The following is a 21,722-nucleotide window of genomic DNA, read 5'->3' on the forward strand; positions in this document are numbered from 1 at the left end:
GCCCGGGGGTGTCCTCTCCTTCCCCCAGGGACTGGATGTCTAGGCAGATGGCCCTGTGCGCCTGACCTCGGGGGCGGGCTTTGCGGCCCACACTGCCCCCTGCGGGGAGGTCCACGCAGCCCCGGGTGCCTCCTCCGCAGCTACCAGGCGCCGGCTTTGCAGAGCTCCACCCTGGGGAGCGACGAGGAGCTGGTGGATGGACTCACCTACCCCATCTCCCTGGGCCTGGGGCAGGCTGGCTACACCCAGGACCCCGTTCCAAACCTGGCAACCTGCCAGGGCCCTCCCAGGGCTGCCCCACGAGCGTGGCCGACCGGCCCACTCCAGAGGGCCTGGAACCTCGTCCCCGGGGGCACCCCGTGCCTCTCCTTGCTCGCATCCCGGGGGGCTGGGGGCTCTCGGGTGAGCTGCGAACCTCCCTCGTCCTGGTGGTACCTGGGTTTCCCACTGACTATACCCCTGCTGCCCCCCTCAGCCTGAACATGAGCCAACTGTCCACGGGACTGAGGTCCCCAGGCGCAGGGCTCCCCGGAAACGCGTGAGGAGGAAGGGGAGAAAGCGCTCGGCACGAGTGCAACCAGCTCCACACACCAGCCCGAGCGCACCTGAGCTCAAACTCCCTCCCGAGGAAGCCGAGCAGCTGACCAAGGGACGGCGGCTCCCCTGGTGAGCACCCACCCCCTCCTCGGCACAGTCGGGCCTCTGCCCACGGCCTGCTGTGTGTCTTGAGCGTCCCCACATGTGTCTGAGCCGTGGTGTGTTCCTCTGACAGGTAGGGTGGCTGGTGATCAGCCTGTTAGGGTGTCCATGGGGAACACGGGAAGAGCCTTAGAGGGGCTCCCCAGGCACTGGGTGCTGCAGAAAGGACTGCCGCCCAAGCTGGGCCACTTCGGGGCTATTACTTCTCTGCACCTCATGAAAAGCCTTTGGCTTCACCCATCAGTGGCCTCAGTTTGGAAAAGCACAAGGAAAGCAGCCTTGGGAGCAGAGGCTCCCGATTCCCTGTGGCTGGGCCCAGTCCTCGTCCTCACTGAGTTCACATGAGGGGCCGCTGGGGGCAGCAGAGGGGTACCTGGACAGGTTCTGGGGGGACTTCCTTCAGCAACAATAGGTGTGCAGCACCCACTTGGTGCAGGTCCTCTGGGCACACTTAGCATAACTGCGTGAAGGAAGCAGACACAATACTGGGACCCCGTCCCGGGGGGAGTCGGTCGGGCAGTCACTTCAGGCGTCATCCGCAGGTCATGGCCGGGGAGCGTCATGGGCGATGCCCTCACCGCCTCCTCATGTGATGGGGGGCATGACGAGGGCCCACAGGAGGAACTGAAAACGTGAGTTTTCTACTGGGACCAGAGGGGGCACTGCCCGTGTGCACAGAATGGGCGGAGGAGGCGTTTGGGGCTTGGGGCAGGGGGCGCCCAGCAGAGCCCAGCAGGTCACCCCTCTTTGGATTCCGAAGGGCGGGCTGACGACTGGGGACTTCCTACTCGGGAGGATGGGAGAGGATGGGGTCCCAGGACAGACACGCAGGGTCAGGAAGGAGGTGGGGACAGGTGCCTGGACAGGCAGGGGAGGGCAGAGCGGCTGGAAAGACCAGGCTTCTCAGTCTGCCACCCCCGGCCTTCCCGCAGCCCCAGGATGGGATGGGATGGGTGCCTTGCCTGGGAGCCCGAGAGTGCGCCCAGCGTCTTCCACTGCAGCCAGCCTGCATGCACCCTGCAGGGCTCAGTCCTCCACTACTTGGGCCAGAAGGAGCACCTGGGGCCCACGGTGGCCAAGATCAAAGGTGAGGGGCTGCAGCCAGGGGACCGTCTAGGGTGGGCTTCCCTTCCAGGCAGTGAGGCGTGGGGAATCAGGCCCGGGGTGACCCTTCCTCTGTGTCCTGCTCCAGCACCACGGCAGATGCAGCTGGGTCCAGAGACATGGAGAAGGCTGTCTTCGAGGCTAGAGCCCATCCCGGAGCTCCCTGAGACCCCTGAGCTGGAGCAACAGCCGGTGTCACCTGCTTCAGACCCTGCGGAGCCGGAGGATGTCCCAGCAGTGGCCTCAGCCCCGGCGCCAGGCCCCAAGCTGGAGCCCCATGAGCCCTCAGGCGTGGGGCCCGGAGACCCTGCCGGAATGGCACCGGGCCTGCCAGAGCCAGAGGCGGGACTGGACCCCACCAGACCCTGTGCCATGAGCCCCTGGGACATCCCAGGAGTGGTCTCATGCCCCGAGCTGGAGCCCCTTGAGCCCTCGGGCCCGGGGCGCGTACCACCTACCGGAATGGCACCAAGCACGGCAGAGCCAGAGGCAGGGCCAGCGCCCACCAGCCCCTGTGCCGCGAGCACCCCCTGTGCCGTGAGGGAGGAGCCGCTCACCATCCTGCAGTTCCCCCCCCCCCTGGTGGCTGAGCAGCTGACCCTTATCTGTGCGGTGAGCGGAGCGGGCTCCCGGGGTCGGGGCTGGGCCTTCCCTGTGTCACGGGCTGCCCCAGACCTGCCCTCCCCTGACGTGGGCTCCTGTGATGTGGGCCCACGTCCCAGCTTCCCCACGGACTCACCCTGTGCCCTGAGAGACCCTCCCCACGCCCAAGACTGCACTGACCACAGGGGGACAGTAGGGCTGGCCCTTAGGGGTCCTTGCCGACCAACGAGGAGGAGTGGAGGGAAGGTGGGCAGGGCCTGCCCGGGCTTGGAGGGGCGGGGCAAGGGAGGGGTGCTCAGGGAGGTGCTGCCAGGGCCTTAGGTCCTCGGGCCATCGGCCTGGCAGGCCTCCACAGCCTCCGCACTTCAGAGGCCCCTGCCATGGACCTGACGGCGTGGGAGACACAGACACCAACAAAGTCCCTGGGTGGAGTTGTTTTCGGGGAAACTGCACCTGAGTGGGTACCGGGATCCAAGGGGTGGCAGAATGGGAGGCAGATGCCCCAGGATGGCCGGGTGAGCTGCCTTGTGCTGCAGGGAGGAGGTGAGCGAGGGTGCCTGCGAGCAGAGCCCCTCCGTTCCCCACCACTGTGCGGCGCTGTGCATCCGGTCCTGGGCGCCTCAGTGGACGGGCTCCAAAGCCCGGACGGCCACAAGGCTCACAGCACACCTCCAGCTGCCTGGGCTCCAACTCCAACCGGTGGCTTCCTGGAAAAGGGGCACCAGGAGCACAGCTGGATGACACCCCATGTCACCCCCAGGAGCTGTTCACCAAGGTCAGCCGTTATGAATGCGAGGCCTACATTGCATACAAGCCACAGATGGGAAGAAGGTACCAGCCAGAGAAGGCAAGCATTGAGCACGTGGCCCCCAACATCCATAAGGTCATGAAGCAGTTTGAAGCCACGGTTAGGTTGGTCACCACCTCCTGCCTCGGGACCCCGAGCATGACGGCCCGGCACAGGGCCCGCGTGGTGGAGTTCTGGATCCGGGTGGCCAAGGTGAGTCATGGGACGGCCCCCGGCGTCCATCCTGGCATCTTGGGACCTGCTCCCCGCCTTTGCCAACTCTCATGATGAATGCCTGCGGTCTGCCCCGCACGGTCCCTGGGCCCTCCTGCCAGGGGCGTGCTGACCTGGACTCGCAGGCCCCAGGGGGGGACAGCCATCCCTGCCCCTTCCTTGGGTTGAGCTACAGTCCTCCACCCAGGAGGGCTGCTCACCAGCTACCAGGTGTGCTGGGCTTAAGGACAGGAGTTCGTGGGGGGACAGAGCAGAGAAGCAGGCCACGCTCTCAGCTCTGTCTTCCCTCCCAGGACTGTGAGACCTTCCTGAATTTTGCATCCCTCCACGCGATTCTCTTGGCCTTGCAGTTCCCTCCCGTAGGTCGTCTGAAAAGAACCTGGGGACATGTTTCCTGGTGGGTAGTCCTGTCCCCGGGACCAGGGCACCTGAGGGGACAGGGATACCCCGAGGTCTGGCAGTGTCCCCTCAGATGGCTGGGACTTTCTGGGAGGTGGCAGAGCCTAGGGACAGGGATGGCGGGCTCTTGGAGCCCCCTGTGGGTCAGGCCAGCGATACCCCTGGAGGAATCAGTTTCCCGCAATGTCAGGTGTGGGTTGAAGCCAACTGGAGATCTCGAGCATGCGTTCTGCAGCAGGAGGTCTCTGCCCCAAGGACAGCGACCTGGCCCAAAGCAGATTCGCCCCGGGGAGAACTGGGAATGGAGGCCCCGGGTGGAAACACGCAGCCCCCTCCCCAGGCCACGGAGTGCCCAGGGCCCAGGGCTGTGGTGGATAGCCTCCTGCAGGCTAGTTGATATCTGGGGTCTCCAGGAGAACTGGTCTGCCCCCAGACTCCCCACCTGCTGGCCACATGTCCCCTCCTCCTCTCCCCGCCCCTTAGGAAAAGCTCCAGGATGTTTAAAAAACTTAAAAAGATGGACAAGAAGGCTGACCGGCAGTGGTTCCACGAGGTAAATGGAGGCTAGACGTCTCGAAGGGAGGGGTCCTTGGGGCAAGTCCTCTGCCGTGCTGCGGCCCAGCCTTGGGGCAGACTTGAGGTGTGCGGGGTGAGAGGGGGGAGCTGATGGGGGAAGTAGGGTCCCCCAGGCCCCCAACGGCCTCGTCTGTCTCCCTCCCTGGCCCCACTTGACTGGGGGCCTGGCATCCAGTGAGGACCCAGAGGTCAGGCCCCCGGTCAGGGCTGGGGCTGGCGTGGGGTCGGGAGCAGGGGTGGGGCCCGTGGCTGAGCAAGGTCGGCCTCTCCCTGGGTCCCCTCAGACCGTTACCCTGGGGTGCGGGCCTGCCAGGTGAGCAGGGTCCAGGGAGCACAAGACGGGCTTCAGCTTTCTGCCCATCCCACCTTGTCGTGTGAGGGGAGCGGTGGTGATAGCCAGGTGACAGTGGGTGCTCAGGGCACCCTGGGAGGCAGGGACTTCCCCTGACACTCTGCAGGTGAGGAAGCCTCTCGGGGCGGCTGGCCGCGGCCCAAGGACACAAGAGAGGATGAGTGTGTGCCGGAGCTGGGGTCGCTCTAGGCTGAGAGCCTGCTGGAGGTGGGGACAGCATAGGTGCCAGGGGACTCGCGCAAGGCATCCATCAACCAAGGTCTGGTTGTGGGAGGCCGCGTGGGAGGGGAGCACGAGCACCTGAGTGTCCCGGACCTTGCAGGAGGCGAAGTACCTGTTGACGCGATGGCAGGGGGACCAGAGGACACCCGACTACCAGGAGAATCAGGTGAGAGTGGTGTGGCCTGGTGCCACGAGCCCTGAGCTGCCAGCACTGGGGTGACCAGGAGGGCGATAGCAGCTGGGTACGGGGAGAAGTTGGAGGACAGGTGCAGGGACCACAGGTCCTGGGATTGGCCAAAAGCCAGCCCTGGGAGGGACCGGGAGAGGAGCGCAGGGTGAAGGGAGAAGGGGAGGGAGGCAGCACAGGGTGGTCCAAGGGAGCTGGGGGCTGCGGGTGTGGGGTTCAGGAGGAGCTCTGTGGGCGCCCCTGAGGTAGGCGGGGACTCATCACCTCCCCACCCCCGTGGCACAGGGCATGGTCCCCTTCCTGGGATATATTCTCGATGACGTGCCCATGGACCAACTCCCGGAACATAACGATGAAGTAAGTGAGCCCAGTGGGGCACAGGGGGGCAGGATGGTGAGCTTTGGGGAGGAGAGAGCCCCAGTGAGCCCGCACCTCTCAGCATCTGGCCACCACTACTTCTGAGAGTCTCCCCTCCACCCCAGGAGCTGGACCCATAGGAGAAGACCCACTTACGCCCCGGTCCTGGCCCCAGGGAAGGCGGGGCTGAGGGCGAGAGGGGCAGCATCTGGGCAGGACTGTCCTCCCCCTCAGGCCCTGCCCAGGGGGAGGCATATTGCTCCTTCAGGGCAGGAAGCACATCAGGGGGCTGGCAGTGCCTTCCCGCCTGAGGCCCCGTCTCCCTGTCTGCCATCACAGAGAGCTGCGTGGGAAGCTTGGCCTCAGCTCCCCAGTCCCCTCCCCGCCTCTCGGTAGCCCCGATCCCGGGCCAGGTCCGGGTGCTGTTTCTGGGCAGGCCTGCCCCTTGGAGGGCCCTGGAGGTCCTCCACCTTGAGAAAGGGTGGGGACGTTCCGGCCTCATTCTGGGCTCAGGGGGCTGTTTCCCATGCACTTTGGCTGCCTTGCTGCCTTCCAGGGTGATGGTATAAAATAAGAGTTGAGTGCCCAGCCATGAAAGGTGAGGGGCGGAGTCAAGAACCCCTGGGCAGGACCTTGTCCACCCCGTACCCTGGGTCTAACGTGTCTTGAGAGAGTTAAGCCACACAGAGCTGAGGACACTGAAGGCTTTGTCAGGTGGGGGGTGGGGGTGGCATCAAGGCCGCCTTCCTGGAGCAGGAGCTGGAGACCCAACAGTGGGAACAGGCAGGGCTGGATGGCACTGGAGGGAAGGCGGGTTCCCGTGTGAGCAAAGATCCGGGACCATCCCAGTGCCCCCGCTCCTCACCCCCCTCCTCGTCTGCATCCTGTCCTTCCTCTGCCCCAGGTCATTTCCATCCTAGACGAGATCTGGATTCAAAGGCGCGTGGCCAGGCAGTACGACCTGGAGCCCGATGAGCGCTTCCAGTCCTTTCTCCAGGCCGTAGAGCCCCTGGATGAGGAGCAGAGGTGAGGCCGGCAGGAGGCAGGCGTGGGCTGCAGCTGCCCGCAGGCTCTGGGAGAAGGGACCCTGACGTGTGGCTCCAGGGGCTCACAGGTGTCCCTCTGTCCTGCAGCTACAGCCTGTCCTGCCAGCTGGAGCCAGAGGGCCAGAGGGCCGGCAGAAAGGGACTGTTGCAGTTCTTCAGGCGCCACAAGATTTAAACTTCCTGGCCAGGGCCAGGTGAGTCTCCGGGCGGGGGCGACCGGCAGGGGGTGGGCTGCTCCACAGCCTCAGGGAAGCTACGGGCCACGTTGGGTGTGGGGGCGTCCTAAAGACGGGTGGGGCTGGGGTCCCAGCTCCACGGCCGACCAGTCCTGTCAGACTGACGGGTGGTTCCCCTCCCCCTCTGGGACCCAGCCTCCTCCTCTGTGAGTAGGTGACGCCCAGGAGCCTTCCCGAGACAGGGACCCCCCGGACGCTGGTGATTGACAGGACCCTCCGTGCAGGGCCAGGGGCCCAGAGGGCAGTGGGGACAGGGTGGAAGCAGGATTACGGGGGGATCCCGGGATAACCTGCCTCTTCTGTTCACCTGTGTGGCCCTGCAGCTGCTGTCATCGGGCCCGCGGCCCTGCTGGTGTCCTGGCTGCATGTGGACGAGAGCTTCCCCTTCGGGCAGGTGGCACCTGGCACTCCCAGACCCGAGTCTGCTTCCTGCTCCTCTTCCTCCCCCTGCTCATCCTCCCCCTCTGCTGGGGCAGGTGCTCTGGCACCTCCTCGGTCGGCAGACCCAGGCAGCTCCCCGGGCTGCCGCTGCATCCTCAAGGACCCGTACGTAGCTGCAGCCAATCCGGCCTCCTTCGTGCTGTGTCGTCCCCTCTGCTCGTGGCCCGCTGGACAGAGGCGAGCTGCCCCACCACGCCGAGGGTGTCACCATTTGTGCACGTGGCCTCACGTGTTGTCAACACCACCTGCTGCCTGGGTGCCATCAGCCACCGAGTTGCAGCCACACGGTTCCAGGAAAAGGTGGGGCCGTCCTCACCAGGCCTGGACATTCCCGGGATGGACACGGACACGGTGCAGTGCTGCGTGGAACCACCGCCCCCTGGGTGCCCAGAGGAGGCATCTGAGGATGCAGGGGTGGCCGGCCGCCGCAGGTTCCCAGGGCATGCTCCCAGGGGTGCCCCCTGTGCAACTTCCACCCCTCATCCCTGAGGAGTAGCCTCCCTAGGGATTAAAGACGGCGGGGTGAGAGGTGAGACAGAGACCTCCTCCCAAAACCACATATAATATGAAAATGTAATTCATACAACTCAGCCTGAAAGAATAACAGGAAAGAAGGCTGCGCAGACTGCACACACCTAGAGAAAAGAGCAGACCAAGAAGGCTGCGCAGACTGCACACACCTAGAGAAAAGAGCAGACCTCACGGAACAGGGTAAGGTACCAAAGCTGTGACCCGGCGGGACTCGAGCCCTTCCCCCACCCCAGCGCATCGGCGGGAGGAAGAGACACAGACCAGGGACGGAGTGGACGCCTGGCACTGCTGAACACCCAGCCCTGGAGATCTGTTCGGAGCACAAACCTACATTGCATGGTGCTCTGGTGATTAGTGGGGCTGGAATACCTGGAGAGATGGAGATTCCCGCTGCTTGTGGAGAACAGGCATTCATATCCGGCTGCTCTGGGCGGGCAGTCTCAAAACCTTCCTAAAACCAAGAGGGCTGCTAAAGGGGCGAGGATTGCACAGAGCTTACTGCTCAGGAGAAAGGACAGGTAGACAGAATTGGGCGGGTGCACTCTGCCCAGCAGGTTGGGAACTTAAAACCATCTTCAGGCGCTACATCCCCCTGGCTGGCTACGCAGCTGCACGGACCCCCACGCTGATATGCAGCCTGCTGTGTCTTCCTCCTGGCTAGCCTGCACCTGGCTCGCAAACCGGCTGCCCCTGCCCTGGCATCAGGCCAGCCAGAGGGACGTCCCACACAAAGCACAGAGGCTTACACCTGTGTGTTCCGCCACTGGTTCTGGCAGTGGAGACAGGCATAGCAGCCGGGAAACAGGAAACAGCTCTTTCCTCCCCCAAGGCACCAGCACCACTCCCCTGCGACCCCCGCCACGTACAAGTATGAAACGTCAAAAGAACCTCGTTCAAAGCAAACTCTCAACACCAGACAAAGGATCGAGTGAGACTGAATTAATAAATCTTCCTGAAAGAGATTTCAAAATAAAAATCATAAACATGTTCATGGAGGTACAGAAGAATGTTCAAGAACTCAGCAACGAATTTAGGACACAGACCCAATCGTTGAAGAGCACAATAGAGGGTATTAAAAGCCTGTTAGATACGGTGGAGAAGATGATAAAGAGAAATCAGGGAAGAGGAATACAAAGAAGCTGAGGAACAGAGAGAAAAAAGGATCTCTAGGAATGAAAGAATACTGCGAGAAATGTGTGACCCATCCAAACGGAGCAATATTCGTATTATAGGGGTAGCAGAAGAAGAAGAAGAGAGAAAAATGGGAGGAAAGTGTCTTTCAGGAGGTCATTGCTGAAAACTTCCCCAATCTCGGGAAGGACATAGTCTCTGAGGCCATGGTAGTGCTCAGATCGCCCAACACAAGGGACCCAAGGAGGATAACACCAAGACATATAATAATTAAAATGGCAAACATCAAGGATAACGACAGACTATTAAAAGCAGCCAGAGAGAGAAATTAGATCACATACAAAGGAAGACCCATCAGGCTATCATCAGACTTCTCAGCAGAAACCTCACAGGCCAGAAGGGTGTGGCATGGTATATTTAACGCAATGAAGCAGAAGGGCCTCGAACCAAGAATACTTTATCCGGCAAGATTATCATGTAAACTTGAAGGAGGGATTAAACAATTTTCGGATAAGCAAAAGCTGAGAGAATTTAGCTCCCACAAACCATCCCTACAGTGTATTTTCGAGGGACTGCTGTAGGTGGAAGTGTTCCCAGGGTTAAATAACTGTCACCAGAGGTAATCAAAATGGATAGACAGAGAGTCCAGAATATGATCCCTAACATATAAAGAATGGAGGAGGAAAGAGGGGGAGGGGGAAAAAAGCCTTTAGATTGTGTTTGTGATAGCATACTAAGTGAGTTAAGTTAGGCTCTTAGGAAGGAAGTTACCCTTGAACCTTTGGTAACCACAAACCTAAAGCCTGCAATGGTAATAAGGACATACCTACGGATAACCACCCTAAATGTAAATGGTCTGAATGCACCAATCAAAAGACACAGAGTCACTGAATGGATAAAAAAACAAGACCCAACTATATGCTGCCTACAAGAGACTCACTTCAAACCCAAAGACATACAAAGACTAAAAGTGAAGGGATGGAAAAAGATATTTCAAGCAACTAACAGGGAGAAAAAAGCAGGGGTTGCAGTACTTTTATCAGACAAAACAGACTTCAAAACAAAGTCACAAGAGACAAAGAAGGACATTACATGATGATAAAGGGGTCAATCCAACAAGAGGATATAACCATTATAAATATCTATGCACCCAACACAGTATCACTTACATATGTGAAACAAATACTAACAGAATTCAAAGGGGAACTAGAATGCAATGCATTCATTATAGGACACTTCAACACTCCACTCACTCCAAAGGACAGATCAACCAGACAGAACATAAGGAGACAGAGCCATTGAACAACACATCAGAACAGATGGACCTACTGGACGTCTACAGAAGTCTCCACCCAGAAGCAACAGGATACACATTCTTCTCAAGTGCACATGGAACATTCTCAAGAAGAGATCATATACTAGGCCACAAAAAGAGCCCCAGTAAATTCAAAAAGATTGAAATTGTCCGAACCAGCTTCTCACACAACAAGGGTATGAAACTAGAAATAAATTACGCAAAGAAAATGAAAAAGCCTACAAACACATGGAGACTTAACAACATGCTTCTAAACAACCAACGGATCAATGACCAAATAAAAACAGAGATCAAGCAATATATGGAGACAAACGACAACAATAATTCAACAACACAAAACCTGTGGGACACAGACAAGGCGGTGTAAGAGGGAAGTACATGGCAATACAGGCCTACCTCGGGAAAAAAGAACAATCCAATATGAACAGTCGAAACTCACAATTAACCAAACTAGAAAAAGAACAACAAATGAGGCCCAAAGTCAGTAGAAGGAGGGACATAATAAAGATTAGAGCAGAAATAAATAAAATTGAGAAGAATAAAACAATAGGAAGAATCAATGAAAGCAGGAGCTGGTTCTTGGAGAACAGAAACAAAATAGATAAACCCCTAGCCAGACTTATCAAGAAAAAAAGAGTCGACATGATGCATAAACAGAATCAAAAATGAGAAAGGAAGAATTACTACGGACACCACAGAGATACAGAGAAGTATTAGAGAATACTATGAAAAATTATATGCTAACAAACTGGATAACCTAGGAGAAATGGACAACTTTCTACAAAAATACAACCTTCCAAGGCTGACCCAGAAAGAAACAGAAGATCTGAACAGACCAATTACTAGCAACAAAATTGAATTTGTAATAATAAAAGTACCTAAGAACAAAACCCCTGGAATAGAGGGCTTCACCACTGAATTTTATCAAACATTTAGTGAAGACCTAATGACTATCCTCCTTAAAGTTTTCCAAAATGTAGAAAAGGAAGGAATACTTCCAAACTCATTCTATGAGGCCAGCATCATCCTCATACCAAAGACCAGGCAAGCACACCACAAATATAGAAAATTACAGACCAACATCCCTGATGAACATAGATGCAAAAATACTCAACGAAATATTAGCAAACCGAATTCAAAAATACATCAAAAAGATCATCCATCATGATCAAGTAGGATTTATTGCGGAGAAGCAAGGATTGGTACAATATTAGAAAATCCATCATCATCATCCAGATCAACAGAAAGAAGGACAAAAACCAGATGAGCATCTCCATGGATGCCAAAAAAGCATTCGACAAAATTCAACATCTATTCAAGATAAAAACTCTCAACAAAATGGGCACAGAGGGCAAGCGCCTCAACATAATAAAGGCCATAGATGACAGGCCCACAGCCAACATCATAGTGACAGCGAGAAGCTGAAAGCCTTTCCCTCTGAGATCCGAAACAAGACAGGGATGCCCACTCTCCCCACTTTTCATCAACATAGTACTGCAGGTCCTTGCCGCAGCAATCCGAAAGCGCAAAGAAATAAAAGGCATCCAGATCGGTAAGGGAGTCAAACTGTCCCTGTCTGCAGATTACATGATATTGTACATAAAAAACCCTAAAGAATGCACTCCAACACTACGAGAACTAATACCTGAATTCAGCAAAGTTGCAGGATACAAAACTTGGCAGCACGGGCGGAGGGCTGCTCTGGGCCCAGGCACGGGGCTCTGGGGACTGCCCGTCATCGGACCCCACAGAGAAGCCATGTGGCCGAGGCTGCCAGCAGCATCGATGCCCGCAGCTGCGGCTCCAGGGGCCGGGACGTCAGGAGCCTGTCCCATCCTCCGCTGCAGCGGGCAGATCCTCTGGGTGCCAAGTGTACGGACACAGCCCCGGCCCCTCCCTTCAGGGGAGGCCTGCTGGCCAGAGGGGCAGCTGGCCACCGGAGGAGGGGAGGCCCTGGCCCTTGCTGCCCCCCACTGTTTTTTCAGAAAATATGTTTTACCTTAATAATAAAAAAAAAAAGAAATAGCCTCCCTGAGGGCAGTGTGATGTGGATGTTGTCCCTGGGGGTCACCCCTGTGCAGGTGGGATGCACTCAGGGAGAGGACTGCCCCCACACTGCTCTTTCTTCTCAAAGCTCTGCCCCACAGGCAGACATCGTGTGCCCCCCGACCCACCCCGGCCCTCAAACTCTCTGACCCAGGGTGGTCCCGACCTGTGTATGCCAGGTTGCCCTCCATCCTCCGTCCTCGCCCATAAGGTGCTCAGGAAGAGCGGGGTGCTCTAAGCCCCAGGCGGGCACACCTTGGCAGCACTGGGGAGGGCTGCTCAAAAAGAACCTGGGCCTTTCTGCCTGTCACCTATAGATTATGATCAGACATGAAAATCTACTGATTAGAAGCCCCGGGGTGTCTCCTCACGGCTGGGACACCAATGCACATGTACTCCAAGTAGATCCCAGGGCTGCACGCCACCAGTCTAGCACTGTCCCATTTGATGAGACACAGCTGCCCCACACATTTCAGAAATTCCGTTGCAAAAAATGTGGAACTTGGTCTCTCAAAGCACCTCCAAGAGGTGCATGCCTTCCATTGGGGGGCTTTCTCTGAGCCCAATTTCTCCACACTTCACACCTCACAGCACCCCTCAAAGCTCCCAGGACCCCAGTCCTTCCCCATGGTGCCCCTCAGCCGCCCACCCCCAGGCCAGGCTGGTGTGAGGCCCCTGGTGTCCCGCTCCTGGGTCCTGGCTGAGTGGCCTGAAATCTGTGACAAAAGGCTGGGGAGGCTGAGCGGAGGCACTTGGCTCTGATTCTCCCCACACTGCTCCCCCAGGGCTCTCAGGACGTGTTCACCCTCCCAGGAGGGGAGGCCTGGCCTGGAGGGGAGTTCCAGGATCAGCACAAACACCCCCTTTGGGGGCTCCAGGCTGGAGACAGTCTCCAGGCCTTACGCTGCAGGTGGAGCCCCAGACTGGGGACTGGGGAAGCGGACGTGGGCCCACCTGACAGCCTCAGGTGACCACGTGATAGGAGGTAAAATCGGGACACCCAGGCCACCCTCCTTTCCTTTCCCTGGCCCTGCCCACAGCACCCTCAGAGCCATCTGCCTGCACGGTGGTCCCAGGGATGACCTCAGGCTCCCCGGCCACATAGGGAGGTAGGTTTGGGCAGGAGGAGGGCACACGGGCCCCTGGCAGGGCAGGGGCCCAGGTCAGACCTGTCATCCTGCACGGCCCACCAGCCTCAACCTGACACAGGAGAGCTCTGGGCCCAGAAACAAAGCAGCAGCCCTGGGCCTGCTGGGTGGTCACTGGGCCAGCGGTCCGTCCTGCCCCGGGTCTGTGCAGGGGCCCCAAGCGCGCTACGGCCTAGACCGCTGGTGCTGGGACACCAGGCTCACACGGCGGCGTGGCCACCCTGACTGTGGGCTGCAGCGCACCCTCTCCACCCGGCGTGTGCTGGGGAGGTGGCAGGGCCCTCCGGCCGCTGGTGCGCTCCTCTGCACCCAGGCACCGGCTCTGGGGGCTCCCCGTCTTCGGGCTCTTCAGAGAAGCTGATGCTGGTGTTCTTGTTCGCAGGCTCAGAGAATGAACTTTGCAAACACTCAAGGTAGGAGAGCATGTGCGAGGCTTTTATTTAGACATAAAGCAGAGGACAGAGCTCCTGGCTTGCCCCTGCCCGGAGGGGACAAGACAGCCCCGGGGTGATGCACTGTCTAGGGGATTTAGAGGCAGGTGAGGGACAAAGGGCCAGGGATGCACACCTGCTAAACGGTCCCCAAATGCTTACCTTCGAAGAGACACTAAGTTTCTTACCAGTCTTCCAGATTATTTTGCTTACTTGCCAGTATTACTTGCCTACGTTGCACATCATTTGATTAGGGCTAGAGGAAGAAAAGCAGCATCTGGGTAGTTGAAGAAAATAAGCCGGGCCTTTGAGCAGGCGACGGTACATTTTACAATAGCCTCATTTAATGGACACAGTGAAGACATGGGCTATGCTGCGGTCTTTTCTTATGTGGGGGATATTCAAACATTTCAGGACAAGTCACTCCTGGCTTTTTAGTTATAATTAATCTCACACAAGAACGCTTATATTACTTTAGAGAATGAATGTGACTGACTTTGCTTAATTGTTTAATATGGAGTTTCAGTAGGGGTTTTATTCCGGAGGCCCTCACCCTGCTCTGCCTGCACCCACGGTCCCTGCCTCACCAGCACTGAGGCTCCGTGGCTTCCCTCCCCAGCTGCCATTCCCTCCTAGTTCCCCCTCCAGGCTTCCCTTCCACACTCCCCAAGCTCTCTGTTCCCATGCTCGCACCCCTCTCCCCTCCACCGCCCTCCCAGCCTTCTCCTTCCCCCACCCCTCCCCTGGGCTGGGACGCCTGTTAGGAGGGCTTTGTGCATTTTTCTCGGTTCTTGTCCCCGCCGCGGCAAAGAACTGAAACGCAGAGACACAGTAGTGAAGTCGAGTTAAAGTTTTATTTACGGAGAGAAAGTGCACACTCAGAGAGAGGGGAGTGTGGGCAACCTCAGAGAGAAAGGCGCATTGAAAGGTTTTTTTGAAAGGCGCATGAAGGATTTTTCAGGAATGTGACAAAGGGCTAGGGGTGTGGACCTGTGAAGTGGTCTCAAGATGAGACATGACGTTTCTTATCAGTCCTCCCGGTAATTCTGCAAAATTAGCTTAACACAAGAAATGCACTGCTCGGATTCCCTCCAGAATAGCAGCTTCCTGGTTTGGGAGCATATCAATTAAGACTGCCTTCCCTGCCTCCAAGGTGGGCTGAGTTATTGTATGTTCGCTGAAGAGTATGTTATGTGTGGATAAAATGAAAATTCCTGGGGCCAGGATTCTCACCTGGGCCTAGTCGGCTAGCTCACTACACATGTGGGCAATAGGTTGCTACTGACTCTATAGAAAGAGCTCCACCCAGTGCTCTGGGTGACACGGTGACACGGCCGCGAGGCTGCAGGAGAGCAGAGCAGAGGCTGGAGTGGTGGCAGCGCTGAGGTCAGAGGCCTAGAGGATGTCTGCAGGACGGCTGTGCAGGCAGAGAGGCCCAGAGGCAGAGACCGGCTTGCTGCATGCAGACTCGCTCTGATTGGATGGGATGTTAGGGATTGACCTGCCACGGTGGAAATAAAGTTGGGTAAAGCCCTTTCACCCCAAGAACGTTTTACTGTCATTTCTTTGGTCACATTGAATCCATAGCGAAATTGCCCAGGGTTGAAACCCATTGGCAGGACATTAAAAATCTCACTTCTTCACTTCCTGGGTTTTGAAATGCAATCTTAGCTTTAAGACAGAATCTTTCCTGTCTTACTGTGCTGTTATGGCTGGGCTAGCTTGCTAAGTGAACTGTCCAGTCCGCAAATTACTTGATATGGGGATGGAGGAGGAAAAACAGCATATAGGTAAAGGTAAAAAAATAAGCTGGGCCTTTAAGCAGGCTAAGTGAGTCTCACCATGACATGATTTACTAAACACAATAAAGACAAGGGTATGCCGAGAGACGTTCCTTTGTCTGGGGAACACTCAAGCATTCCAGGCCAGTTACTCCTGGCTTCTGGAACTTTAACTGATCTCACTGGAGAATGCCTATATTCTTAGTTTGCTATTTTTACCCTAGAGAAGGGACAAGCAGAAGGTGCCAAAGAGCCCCGTGCACCTTATTAAGAAGTGCAGACTCTATTTCATACGCAATATGATTCTGAGCAGCGAAATATGATCACTTTCTTATAGGTAGGTCATCTAGCAGTAGTGAGGGGAAAGAATTTAAGTGGGAGGCACTGAAGGATTGGGGGTCAAGTAGGAGGCCACTGCGCAGCTTAGGGGAGAGACGGTGAGGGCTTGGAAACCCACTGTGGTGGTGACAACCGAGAGGAGACACAGACGTGAGAAAGAGCAAAGTCACTGGAACCGGGCCTGACTCGCTATGCGTGGGATGGAAGGCGAAGCCGTCTCCCGGGTTTCTTCCTGGGATGGCGGGGGACAGGTTCCGATACTGGTAAGAAAGTTGTGGGCAGAGGAAGATAATGGACTAAGTTTGGAAGACTTTAGGTTTGGGATACTTGTGAGTAACCTAGGAAGAATTAATATTGTCAAAATGGTAATCCTACCTAAGGCAATCTACAGATTCAAATGCAAACCCTATCAAAATACCAACAGCACTCTTCAACGAACCGGAACCAAGCGTTCTAACCTTCATAGGGAACCACAAAAGACCCCGAATAGCCAAAGCAATCCTGAGAAGGAACAATAAAGCCGGGGGGATGTCACTTCCAAACTTCAAATCTTAGTAGATCTGCATAAGAAGTCAAGATCTACTACAAAGACACAGTAATCAAGACAATTTGGTACTGGCACAAGAACAGACCCACAGACCAGTGGAACACAATAGAGATTCCAGACATTAACCCAAACATATACGGTCAATTAATAGACGATAAAGGAGCCGTGGATTCATCATGGGGAAATGACAGCCTCTTCAACAGCTGGCGTTGGCAAAACTGGACAGCTACATGCAAGAGAATGAAACTGGACCATTGTCTAACCCCACACACAAGAGGAAAGTCAAAATGGGTCAAAGACCTGAATGTAAGTCATGAAACCATAAAACTCTTAGAAAAAACATAGGAAAAAAATCTCCTGGACACAAACAGGAGCAACTTCTTCATGAACATATCTCCCCAGGCAAGGGAAACAAAAGCAAAAATGAACAAGTGGGACTATATCAAGCTGAAAAGCTTCTGTACAGCAAAGGACACCATCAACAGAACAAAAAGACATCCTACAGTATGGGAGAATATGTTCATAAATGACATGTCCGATAAAGGGTTGACATCCAAAATATATAAAGACCTCACGAACCTCAACAGACAAAAAGCAAATAATCCATTTAGAAAACGGGCACAGGATTAGAACAGACACTTCTCCAAAGAAGAAATTCAGATGGCCTACAGGCACATGAAAAGCTGCTCCGCATCGCTAATCATCAGATGAATGCAAATTAAAAACTGACAAACAACAAATGTTGGCGAGGATGTGGAGAAAGGGGAACCGTCTTACTTAGACTGCTGGTGGGAATGTAAATTAGTTCAACCATTGTGGAAAGCAGTATGGAGGTTCCTCAAAAATCTCTAAATAGAAATACCATTGACCCCGGAATTCCACTCCTAGGAATTTACCCTAAGAATGCAGCAGCCCACTTTGAAAAAGACATATGCACCCCTGTTTATCGCAGCACAATTTACAATAGCCAAGAAATGGAAGCAACCTAAGTGTCCCTCAGTAGATGAATGGATAAAAAGAAAGATGTGGTACATATACACAATGGAATATTATACAGCCAGAAGAAGAAGAAAATCAGGCTACCATTTGCAACAACATAGATGGAGTTAGAGGGTATTATGCTCAGTGAAATAAGCCAGGCAGAGAAAGACAAGTATCAAATGATTTCACTCATCTGTGGAGTATAACAACAAAGAAAAAAAACCTGAAGGAACAAAACAGCAGCAGACTCGCAGAACCCAAGAATGGACTAACAGTTACCAAAGGGAAAGGGACTGGGGAGGATGGGTGGGAAGGGAGGGATCAGTGGAAAAAAAGGGGCATTACTATTAGCAGACATAATACAGGGGGGCCACGTGGAGGGCTGTACAACACAGAGAAGACAAGTAGTGATTCTATAGCACCTTACTATGCTGAAGGACACTGATTGTAATCGGGTATGTGGGGGGGACTTGATGATGGGGGGAGTCTAGTAAACATAATGTTGCTCATGTAACCGTAGCTTGATACCAAAAAATAATCATAATAACAACTTAATAAAAAATTGAAAAAAAAGATTATCATTTAAATTTGAAGGAGGGATTAAACAATCTCCAGATAAGCAAAAGCTGAGAGAATTTAGCTCCCACCAACCGTCTCTACAGTGTATTTTCGAGGGACTGCTATAGGTGGAAGTGTTCCTAACATTAAATAGCTGTCACCAGAAGTAACAAAAGGGGATAGACAAAGAGTACAGAATATGACACCTAATATATAAAGAATGAGGAGGGAAAATTTTAAAAACAGCCTCCTTTAGATTGTTTGTAATAGCACACTTAACTGAGTTAAGTTAGATTCTTAGATAGTAAGGAAGGTGAGGCACCCTTGAACCTTTGGTCACCACGAACCTAAAGCCTGCAGTGGCAATAAAGACATACCTATTGATAATCACCCTAAGTGTAAATGGTCTGAACGCACCAATCAAAAGACACAGAGTCACTGAATGGATAAAACAACAAGAACCATCTATACGCTGCCTACAAGAGACGACTCACTGCAAACCCAAGGACATACAAAGACTAAAAGTCAAGGGATGGAAAAAGATATTTCATGCAACTAATAGGGAGGAAAAAGCAGGTGTTGCAGTACTTGTATTAGACAAAATAGACTTTAAAACAAAGAAAGTCACAAGAGACAAAGACAGACACCACATAATGATAAAGGGGTCAATCCAACAAGAGGATATAAGCATTATAAATATCTATGCACCCAACACAGGAGCACCTACATATGTGAAACAAATGTGAACAGAATTAAAAGGGGAAACAGAATCAATGCATTCATTTTAGGAGACTTCAACACTCCACTCACTCCAAAGAACAGATCAACCAGACAGAAAATAAGTAAGGAGACAGAGGCACTGAACAACACATTGGAACAGATGGACCTGACAGACATCTACAGAACTCTCCACTCAAAAGCAGCAGGATACACATTCTTCTCAAGTGCACATGGAACATTTTCAAGAACAGATCATATACTAGGCCACAAAAAGAGCCTCAGTAAATTCAAAAGGACTGAAATTGTACGAACCAGCTTCTCAGACCACAAGGGTATGAAACTAGAAGTAAATTACACACAGATGACGAAAACGCCTACAATCACATGGAGGCTTAACAACATGCTCCTAAATAACCACTGGCTCAATGACCAAATAAAAACAGAGATCAAGCAATATATGGCGAGAAATGACAACAATAATTCAACAACGCAAAATCTGTGGGATGCAGCAAAGACACCGCCGAGAGGGAAGTACATTGCAACACAGGCCTACCTCAGGAAAGAAGGACAATCCCATATGAACACTCTAAACTCACAATTACCCAAACTAGACAAAGAAGAAAAATTGAGGCCCAAAGTCAGTAGAGGGAGGGACATAATAAAGAGCAGAGCAGAAATAAATAAAATAGAGAGGAATAAAACAATACAGAGAATCAATGAAAGCAGGAGCTGGTTCTTCGAGAAAATAAACAAAATAGTAAACCCCTAGCCAGACTTACCAAGAAAAAAAGAGAGTCAACGCACATGAACAGAATCAGCAAATGAGAAAGGAAAAATCAGTACTGACACCACAGAAATATGAAGAATTATGAGAGAATACTATGAAAAATTATATGGAAAGGAACTGGATAACCTAGAAGAAACGGTCAACTCTCGAGAAAAACGCAACCTCCCACGGCTGAGCCAGGAAGAAACAAAACCTGGACAGACCAGTGACCGGCAGGGACACTGCCCCGGGAATCCCCAACGGCAAGGACGACAGGCACCTCGGGAAAACACTCTTAATTCCGAAGGCGCGGCCCCCGGCGGCCTGTCCCCCGCCGCCCCGCCGCGGGTCCCGCCGGGCCCCTCAGCTCGCCCGGCCCTCGCCCTCGAGGCCGCCGCCGAGAACCTCCACACGCGGCAAGACGCCCTCCGGCCTCCCCGCCTGCGCGGCCCCCGGATTCCCCGTCCCGGGCGGCGGCGGCGCGGCCCCCGGCCGGGCCCAGCGAGGACCCACCACCCGCGCCGCCCGCCGAGCCCTCGCACGGCCGCCCCCTCACCGGCTCGCCCGCGCCCGCAGGCGGAGGCAGAGGTCCCCGCGCCCCGTCAGGCCCCGCCGCGCCCCGCGGCCACGTACCTTCCGGCCCGCAGAGCCGTCGCTGTCGCCTTCACCCCTGAAGCGGGGCCCGCTCGGGACGCTCCGCCGCAGGTCCGCCGGGAGGAAGGCGCAGCCGAGCACAGCGCGGGTCCACCCTCACGTGGTCTCCGCGGGGCCCGCTGCGCGGACGGGACGGCGGCCCGGAGCATGGACGGAGCCGCGGGAGCTGCCTCTGCCTACGGCGCTCGCGAGGCTCCCGACTCTTGAATGTGGCGGCGGCGGCGCCTGCAGCTACTAAGCCGCCGCCGGACTCACTGGTTCTGCGCGCTCGCCCAATGGCTGCCTGCTCCGCGGCGCCGCCTTGCTTATTGGCCACGAGTGCCGTCAGTCGGAGGCGGGCCTGCCCGCGACCTGCGCGCTCATTGGCCGCGAGGGCCGTCAGGCGCGGGCTGTCATTTTCTTCGATATACTTTCTGATTTTTCATGAGATGACCCACGCGTTATTTTTTTTTAATTAATCAATTAACTTATTTAGGTGTCCTTAGTGCACAATCACATGAGCAACAATGTGGTTACTAGATTCCCTCCATTATCGAGTCCCCCCCACACACCCCATTACAGTCACTGACGATCCTCGTAGTGAGACGCTGTAGAGTCACTACTTGTCTCCGTGTTGTACCGCCCTCCCCGCGCCCCTCCTGCATTATGTGTGCTGATCCTGATGCCCCTCGCTCCCCTTGTCCCTCCCTCCCTTCCCACCCACCCTCCAGAGTCCCTTTCCCTTTGGTAACTGTCAGTCCAGAACTGTCAGTTCTGTGAGTCTGCGGCTGTTTTGTTCCTTCAGTTTTTGCTTTGTTCTTATGCTCCACACGAGTGAAATCATTTGCTGCTTGTCTTTCTCCGCCTGGCTTATTTCACTGAGCGTAATACCCTCTAGCTCCGTCCATGTTGTAGCAAATGGTAGGATTCGTTTTCTTCCTATGGCTGAATAATATTCCATGGTGTATATGCACCACATCTTCTTTATCCATTCATCTACTGAGGGACACTTAGGTTGCTTCCGTTTCTTGGCTATTGTAAATAACTCACCTCTTATTAAGTTATTTAATTTTCAAGGGATTGGGGATTTTCTACATATCTTTCTATTACTGATTTGTAATTTAATGCACTACGGTCAGAGAACAAACATATTTTGTATGATTTCAATTCTTTGAAATTTAGTTCAGTTGTGTGATCTATGTGATCAATACGTCATATGCTCCTGAAAATTCTGTTGTTGTGGAGTGGGATGTTCTATTAGTGTCAACTAGATCTAGTTGGTGGATACCATTCAGTTTTTCTGCATCTTTGCTGAGTTTTTTTTATCTACTTGTCCTATCGGTTACTGAGAAAAAAAAGTGTTGACATATCCAAGGAGACTGATGGACTTGTCTGTGCTTTCCCTTTAGTTTTATTAGTTTTCCTTTTCTTTCTGTTAGCATTTTGGGATGCTTTTAGTAGGTGCATTAGTGTATCTTCCTGGTGAGTTTATACTTTCATCATTATGTATGGAGATGGGTGTGAGCGCGCGGCCCGGTCCCTCTACCTCTGC

At 54.3% G+C, this 21,722-nt stretch overlaps 1 protein-coding gene across 1 annotated transcript; it reads right to left on the reverse strand.

Annotated features, from left to right (window-relative positions):
- Positions 1 to 1,026: 1,026 nt before the first annotated feature.
- Positions 1,027 to 20,273, reverse strand: LOC130679981 (uncharacterized). The gene is made up of 3 exons (XM_057489678.1): positions 20,171 to 20,273; positions 8,144 to 8,225; positions 1,027 to 3,113 (listed from the first exon to the last, which is right to left on the reverse strand). The coding sequence occupies exons 2-3, from the start codon at positions 8,187 to 8,189 to the stop codon at positions 2,539 to 2,541; spliced, it is 621 nt and encodes a 206-aa protein (XP_057345661.1). The 5' UTR covers positions 8,190 to 8,225; positions 20,171 to 20,273; the 3' UTR covers positions 1,027 to 2,538.
- Positions 20,274 to 21,722: the final 1,449 nt, after the last annotated feature.

Source organism: Manis pentadactyla, chromosome 12 (genome assembly GCF_030020395.1).
Source record: "Manis pentadactyla isolate mManPen7 chromosome 12, mManPen7.hap1, whole genome shotgun sequence".
In the NCBI taxonomy this organism is placed as follows: domain Eukaryota; kingdom Metazoa; phylum Chordata; class Mammalia; order Pholidota; family Manidae; genus Manis; species Manis pentadactyla.

Bases quoted from the DNA above. Each gene is read 5' to 3' on its own strand.
- LOC130679981 (XM_057489678.1), bottom strand. From the start codon at position 8,189: ATGAATGCCTGTTCTCCACAAGCAGCGGGAATCTCCATCTCTCCAG. The intron at 3,114-8,143 runs GTATTCCAGCCC...CCCCTTTTCCAG, and splicing joins GGGAATCTCCATCTCTCCAG to GAAGCCACCGGTTGGAGTTG.